The sequence below is a fragment of the Microtus oregoni genome, unplaced genomic scaffold (genome assembly GCF_018167655.1).
Source record: "Microtus oregoni isolate MIOR12 unplaced genomic scaffold, Mior012 000063F_ref0000156, whole genome shotgun sequence".
In the NCBI taxonomy this organism is placed as follows: Eukaryota; Metazoa; Chordata; class Mammalia; order Rodentia; family Cricetidae; genus Microtus; species Microtus oregoni.
The window spans coordinates 7,989,649-7,997,873 of NW_024543873.1; the positions used below are offsets into that span (position 1 = coordinate 7,989,649).

At 35.5% G+C, this 8,225-nt stretch overlaps 1 protein-coding gene across 1 annotated transcript in view; it reads left to right on the forward strand.

The window, feature by feature from the left end:
- Positions 1–7,961, forward strand: part of LOC121439843 (sodium- and chloride-dependent neutral and basic amino acid transporter B(0+)-like) — a 28,985-nt gene extending 21,024 nt beyond the window's left edge. The window contains exons 12-13 of the mRNA XM_041640454.1: positions 6,317–6,484; positions 7,446–7,961. Of these exons, the coding sequence (XP_041496388.1) occupies positions 6,317–6,484; positions 7,446–7,592 (315 nt within the window). The 3' untranslated portion in view covers positions 7,593–7,961. The remainder of the gene's footprint in view (positions 1–6,316; positions 6,485–7,445) is intronic.
- The last annotated feature ends 264 nt before the right edge of the window (positions 7,962–8,225 follow it).

Here is an 8,225-nt window from a genome sequence, read left to right on the forward strand (position 1 = left end):
CATCCTCTGTGAAAACAAAAGAAGAAACTCCTTTCCAAAGCATCATGTCCTTAGATCCAAATTTTAAAGTCAAGGTAATCTATCTCGGATTAGTTCAGCAGCATTTATAAACAAATATCTTTTAGCAGCTGGTGCTCTTTCCTCAGCATTCAAACAATCAAAGAGAGCATAATAGCTTACAGTATCAAGATTATCTGTGAATTTTCCATCTTTTTGCAGCTTTATTTTAACCTCTATTTTGTTTATTTTTACTTTTATTTTTTGAGACGCCTTCTATGTATATCTTTGCCCTGGAATAACTCTGTAGACCAGGATGTCCTTGAACTCTCAGAGATCTGCCTGTCTCTGCCTCCCAGGCATTGGGATTAAAGGTGTACCTACTACACCTTGAACTCACAGAGATCCGTTTGTCTCTGCCTTATAGGCACTTGGAGTAAAGGTGTGTGCTACCACACCTTGAAGTCACAGAGGTCAATCTCCCTCTGCCTCCCAAGTGTTGGGATTAAAGTTTGTACTACCACACCCAACTACTCCCCTTCTTCCTTTTTTTTTTTACTTTAAGAACTTTAACTTTTAGTCTGCATATATTTTCATCATACTGTAAATCATTTAGAAGTTTTCTTTTCTTTTGACACTCTCTTTACTGTATTTTTATCTGTTTTTTGACCACATGAGTCTTTAATTTACCAAGCAATCTCAGTAGGACTAAAGCAGTGGCTTTGCCGGCTGGATCCAGCCCATTCTTTAGATTTCCAGCCTCATGGCTGAGGTACTGGCGGCTGTAGCCATGTTTATCGCCACAACTCTATGGCATTTTACGGTCCCTGCCAGCAAGCAAACTGCAGCATTCTGCTCACAGAACCACATTCAGTCAGAATACCTGCTTGAGTCTGAGTTAGAGTTTGCCCTGGCAGGACGACCCAGAAAACCGGCCTTTTAAAACAGCACAACTTTTTTTTCCTGCTACAGCTGAAAACAAATAAGCATTCAGTTGGCTTTTATCAACACCATTTAAGTGTTTTGTGGCAGGACCTCTTAAGAGCTACAGGGTTTTGCAGCAAAAGCTGAGTCAGGAAGCCTCTCTTTGATGAGAGCACTTGCTTGCCTCTAGCAAGCAGAGCAGACATGAGAAATTGCTGCTACCATGTCGGGCGCCATTCTGTAGTAAGAGCTGCGGGCCTCTTCCCACAGCCTGTCTCCTGGCTGGCTGGCTAGCTTATACCCCGAAATAACAACACACAAACTGTGTTCATTTAAACACTGCCTGGCCCATTTCTATTAACGTGTGTAGCACCGAGGTGCGCTTACTGGGAAGATTCTAGCCTACGCCCATCCTGGTTCGGAGCTTCATCGCATCTGCCCCGGAGAGCAGAGCTAAGGCATATGAGCTCACTTCCTCTTCCCCCCAGCATTCTGTTCTGTTTACTCCACCCACCTAAAGGCTGGCCTATCAAATGGGCCAAGGCAGTTTCTTTATTAGCCAATGATCTTCCTCCATCAGGTGAATATTTTTCAGGTTTGTAGTTTTTACTACAGGTGCCTTCACATTGTCTGAATTAAAATGTCCTTTGCAATATTATTTTTGATGCCATGGGTTTGAACATTGCACATTTGAGACAAAAATAGCTCTCTATAGAATTAAAGGTATCAACAACTTAAAATGACCAATAGGATGCAATCATCAGTAGGATAAACAAAAGTAAATCATAAATTTACTCATTCTCTGAAAGATATGGTGAGCCATTTCTTAACTTCTCTTCCAGAAAACTCAAAGCCTCATGAGAACCAGATGCTATCTTCATTTTTTTAAATTTTTTTATTGTTTTGGTCTTTTGAGACATGTCTTTTTAGTCCTGACTGTCCTGAAACTTACTCTGCAGACAAGACTGGCCTCAAACCCATACATATCTGCCTGCCTCTGCCTCCCGAGTACTGAAATTAAAGGCATAGTCCACCACTGCACAGCTAGATGATGTCTTTAAATAATTTTTTAAAAAATAAAATTAAGATATTAATAACATTCAGTATACATTTTTAGTTGATGGATGAGGTATTTATTATCTTAAATTGCTAAAAATAAACTCACTTGTGTCAATACATACAATGGTTTATATGATAAATTTAATGATAGACACTACTTAGGAGCTGAGGAAAAGTAAATGATAGTTTCTTGATTATTGTTCAGCTATAGATACAAGATCATCAAAGAATGGTGCAGTAGATTAGGTTCCTGAGTGCTAAAATTGAACAGTTCTCAAGAGGATTTTTGCTGCTCAGAGTTAATCACACAAGTGGAGAGTAGCATAGTTTTAAAGATGTGTTGTTGCTCTCACGACTTTCAAAGAATTTCCTAGAGAATGTCATGGAATAGTTACATTTGAATCACTTCCATGGCATAATATTTCATTGTTGATGGATGTATCAGATTTTGTGTTTTAATATTTGATATCACTTTTAAATAGTGAGTAGGACTATATTAAAAAAATCTAAACATTTATATGTATCTAGCCTCACTAAATATCTTTAAAGCTCTTGCTAAATATCATTACCCTTATTTGAAAAAGTCTTTTCAATAAAATAAGACTTCTTAACCCTTTCTTTTCTAGTCCTACTGGTGATTGCATCTAGACCATTTGTTATCTCAGGAAGCAGTCTATCACTGAGTGGTATCCCATTCTGCATAATGAAAAATATATGATGATTTTTACCTGAGTCCAACTTATTTTGCTTAGCATAATGATCTTCAATTCTACTTACTTTCTGCAAATATTGTATTTTCATTCTTCATTATGACAATAAATTTCCATTATTTATATTTAAATTAAAATATAATTAAAAATTTAAATTTAAATTAAAATATAATTAAAAAAACATTACAATGTATTAGAACACCCTTTCTTTCTGGTTTTCTTTCATCTATAGTCTGCTATCTAGAGGTGTGGATTCAATGGAGTCTCCTGTCTTTCTTACCTTGTAGACTTATCCTGAGCCAGTTCAGCATCAAACATCCAGTAATACTTATTTCTTTTCAGGAGTTTCCTTTTTGTGTATACCAGGAATGTCTTTTACCTACACTTAGCTTTGAAACCCATGGGCAGATTCATCCATGGATCAAAATCTTTAGTTTTTATATGCAAGGTGGCTAATGTCACTTGTAAGCTTGTCACTGAGATATGTACTGAAGACTAACCTCAGTGTTTTGAAATCCTGCTAAATCTCAAACACCTTAGGGGATTATCAGAAAGGGGTGGAAGATGAAAATTCAGCTTGGACAGAATTTCAGGAAGCTTTCAGCCTTGCCTGCAGTGACACATGAGACCTACAGACATTAGGTTGTCCACTGAACTTGGCTTGGGGCTGCAAGTGTCAGCAATTATTAAGTGGATGGGGTCTATTGCATGACATTGGAGAGGGCTATTGAGTCTAGTTGGGCCCCAGTCATACTCACTATAAGACTTGAGGAATAGCAAAATAGATTTCCTCTCCAGTGGTGTGACACAGAATGAGTCACTGTTTCACCAAATGCTATAAACACATTCAAGATTTGTGATAACTATTGGCTTGTGATATGATTAGGATTGTCAGGCTCTTTTATCAGAGGTTTGTGGTTTGTCACTTAGACTTTCTCTTCCCCACACTGGGTAGCTATGCATGGGCCATTCCATTTCACCATGTCATCCTCTGCTTTTCTATATTTTCAGCTGTTCTTTCATTTATTTTTCAACCTACAAAGAGAGGATAGAGGGAAGGAGTGCTCTTTGTCAGAGGACAACCTGTGGGAGTCAAGTCTCTTTTTTCACCATGTAGTTTCCAGGGATTGAACTCCAGTCCTCCATCTTGATTGCAGTCTGATTTGCATACTAAGACACCTTGGTTGGAGTCATTTCTTTCTTTTTAAATTTTCTGATAACACTCCAATATCCCTTGGAGCAGAGTACACTCATTTCTAATCTACTCTTTAATTACTATTCTAATCCACCACCTTATAGGATACTGAAAAATCTTGCAATAGAGATTTTACTTAACTTCCCAAGTGATCTCCAAAAGCTGCACATGTACTTCAAACTCATAAAAGTTAGACTTCAATCTCTTGGGGAGTATTCACAATGGAGGTGTCTCTGAAAGTTCAAGAACTCAGTATTTACAGCATTGAGCACTTTTGGCAGACTGTATCTCCTTGGATGAGACTTGAAATAGATTAAAGCAAAGAAAGAAAATAAATTCCTAGTATTCCTTGAGTACTGATTGGTAACAGGCTTTATTTTTTTGAGACAGAGTGTTATTATGTAGCCCTAACTAGTCTGTCATTACTTATGTAGACAGGCTGACCTTGAACTCCCAAGGATCTGCCTGTGATTACCTCCTAAAGACATGGATTAAAGACTTTTTCCCATATAAGGACTGATTGGTAGCTTTTGAAAACTTAAGTTTAAGTTAGTAAATACATGAACCTTCATATGTATGTATACATGTATGCTTTAACTTTGTTCTCAATAATTTCCTCACTGGCCCATCTGGTTCTCTTCACATATGTAAATATGTGTTACATATGCATGTGTAAGTATGTGTATCAGTTAAACAATAATATATACCTTTATTTTTGCAAAAGAATAATTTAAGTCAGAGAATAGCTTCCAGAACTTCCCCAAAATGTCTTACTTATTTCTATTAAATTTTGAGAAATATCTAAAAGTCATTTTAAAAAGTGGCTTTCAACCTTCCAAATGCTTTGCTTATTTAATACTGTTCCTCATGTTGTGGTGACCAGCCAACTATAAAATTATTTTTATTATTACTTCATAACTGTAATTTTGCTACTGTTAAAATTGTGATAAAAATAATTGTGTTTTCCAATGGTCTTAGGTAACCCCTGTGAAAAGGTTCATGGACTCCTAAGGGTCGAGACCCACAGGTTGAGAAGTGTTTATTGAATTTTATCCCCTTTTTATGAGGGAGGGTCTTCTGTATTTCAGGGTGGCCTTGAAATTAGTATGTAGCTGAGCATTACCTTGAACTCCTAATCCTTTGAATGTTGAGAATTCAGATGAGTCTTACATTTGTTTGCCACACTACTTGAACTTACATCAAACTTCTGTGGTCAAGAGCCTAGGCGGGAATTGTGTTTTGCTAAACATGTGCCAGTACCATGTTTTTAAATGTGAGTTATGGAGTGGGGGGTAGAGAACTCTATTAAGCCAGATAATAAACAAATCTTTACAATTTTGGCATGAATGGAAACAAACAATGTTAAGTAGAATAAGCCAGTGAGAGTAATAGAAGTGCAGTAGAAACTCACACAGATGAGCAACTTAAATAAATATATAGCTGAGGTGAGACTAAAACGGCAATAGTCAGAGGTCAAGGACAGTAGAGGTGGGGCTGATGCGTAGACACTAAGTTGGAGTTTAGTTGGAGCAAGAAATTCTGCTATATAATTGCATAGGAGGAAAACAATGGATGATAGTATTCTATGTAATTATAAAATTTATAATAGGAGAAAGAATTATGTAAACAATTGCCATAAAGGGTAACATTTTAAGCGGTATGTATTTAGCCTGATATACACATTACACAGTGTACTCATATATGAAAACATAATATGGCACTCAAGTTATGTTAATTTTTATACTTTTACCTCTTAAAAAGTAAATGATTTGGCACAGAGATAGACGTGCTTAATCCCAGTACTCAAGTGCCAGAAAGCAGGAATATGATTCTGAGTTCAAGGCCAACCTATTCTACACCCAGGCCATCCAGGAATAAATAGGGGGAACCTATTTCCAAAAATATAAAAAATTAAGCTAGAGAGACGACTCACTGGGTAAGAGCACTAGTTGCTCTTCCAAAAGAACTAGGTTTCATTCCCAGCATCTGCATAGCAGTTTACAACTGTAATTTAAGTTTGAAGGCATCTGTTGACTTCTTCTGGCATCCTTCGGCACCAGGAAGGCATATGATCCACAAACAGACATGCAGGCAAAATATCCACACACACAAGAAATAATGTAAAAGAAAAGGCATTAAAGGCTTTTTTTAGTAAAATAAATTTCAGATTTATTTTATATATAATCAAGGGTCTTGATATTGAGTAAATAGATCTTCTGTGGATAAGTGGTGGCTTTAAATTTTCAAAATTTCTCTAAGCAAAACTAAAAATTTGGTTCATTTCATATTCTTATCTTCTGAATTGTTATCCATTTGTCTTAGTTCCTTAATTATAACCTCATTTTATTGTTTGATAAACTTCAAATTGTGACTCATTAATAGCACCAAGTCTAGTCTTTAACTTTGTCTTTTTAATGCTTTACTTTCTTAGGCCATTCTAGTTTGGTCACTGGTGAAATTTCATAGACTTGATTATGGTGATATTCCATATCCTGACTGGGGAGTTGCCCTAGGCTGGTGTATGATTATTTTCTGCATTATTTGGATACCAATTATGGCAATCATAAAAATAATCAAGGCTGAAGGAAACATTATTCAAGTAAGCACATTGAATTCTTATTTTATATAAGCATTTGTGATAAAGGCAGATTAATTATGTAGAAGATATAACAGAGTACTTGGGTTGAAAATAATCACCCTTCCTTCCCTCTGATTACTTCTACATCTTGTATCATCATGCTTGAGATTATATTATATATGTTATTAAAAATATATTGTAATAAATAATACATATGGTAATATAATTTGTATATCTACTTGTATTTTACTATCAGTTTTTTTGTAGACATTTGTTACTGTTTCCTCAGGCCCTATTACACTCTTCAGCATGTAACAACTGTGATCTATTTATTTGTCCAATCATCCTGTAGATGTCAAAAAGCATGTGACTCAGTTGTTTCTTCTATATATAATCTCTTTTGAATCTTCATCTGGCTATAATACGAATCCTAATAGTGTATTTAAACTGAATGAGCTTAAATTGTCTGCATTTTTTATAGCCCTTGAATCATCTTTCTTCCACAGAGGCTTAGGGTGATAGAGTTAAGTCTCATACTAGAACAATGACAAGATAAGCTTAAGATACTTAATTTCAATAAATTCCTATGCATATCCAAGAACAGATCCAAATAAGTAGACCTTATCTCAGTTTTTGAAGCATATTCCAGTTGCACATCTGACCTTCTGTGACAAGGACTGAAATGAATTTAGGAAAGCTGCCTAGAATGCCACTGTTATTCTAATTGGTTCATCTACCTTTTTTCTTAAATCATTACGTTTTGGTTTAGTAGAATAATTCTATTAACTATTAGGAACAATATTTTTGTCTACAATTTCTTGTTTGGTGGTGTTTTAAGAATCTAGGCTGTCACATTTCTTTGATTGCTATATCATTGGTGCTAGCAAAGGTACTTACAATAAACGTGTAGTTTAATACTTGCTTTTTAAAAAAGATGATAGCGCTTAAATTCTAATAGAGAGATTTTGTTATTGCTTTTCAGCGTATCATAAGCTGCTGTAGACCAGCTTCTAACTGGGTCCCATATCTGGAAAAACATCGTGGGGAGAGATATAAAGACATGGCTGAACCTTCAAAGGAGACTGACCACGAAATCCCCACTATTAGTGACAGTAGAAAGCCAGAATAAGATGTGCCTTTTGAAAAATATCTGATTGTTATATAATGTGATTTTCTAGGGAAATGTTTTAATTTATTTGTGCATCAATCAAGCAGAGAAATGTACATGCCATGCTCAGTACAGAGTTGTAAGTACTTTTATCACCTAATCAAGAATGAAATATAAAATGTGAATCTATGAATGTTGACTGATGTGCTTGTTTCACTTTAGGATTAGTTATTTGTTAATACATATATCCAGGTCTATTTTATAATGACATTTTGTAAACCCAGTTGTTTTACAATGACATTTTGTAAATATTATTGTAATATTTCTTTCTCTTTTTTTAGTATACTGAAGGTTTTCTGTGAGATGATTACTTAGGAAGTAGTCACACTTTGTATTTGGTGATTTTATAGACATTATTTGTTTCTGCAGACTTAATATTCACTTTTATTATTCATAGAATGGGGAAACAATAAGTCAGTGTAGTTAAAAGCAAGTGTTACACAAAGTCATCTCATGTACAAGTCACAAATGGGGCCTGGAGAGATCCCTCAGTGGTTAAGAGCAATGGCTATGGCAGAAGATGTAGGTTCAAATCTCAGCATCCACATGATAACAAATACTGTCTGTAACTCCAGTCCCAGGAGTTACAGGAGT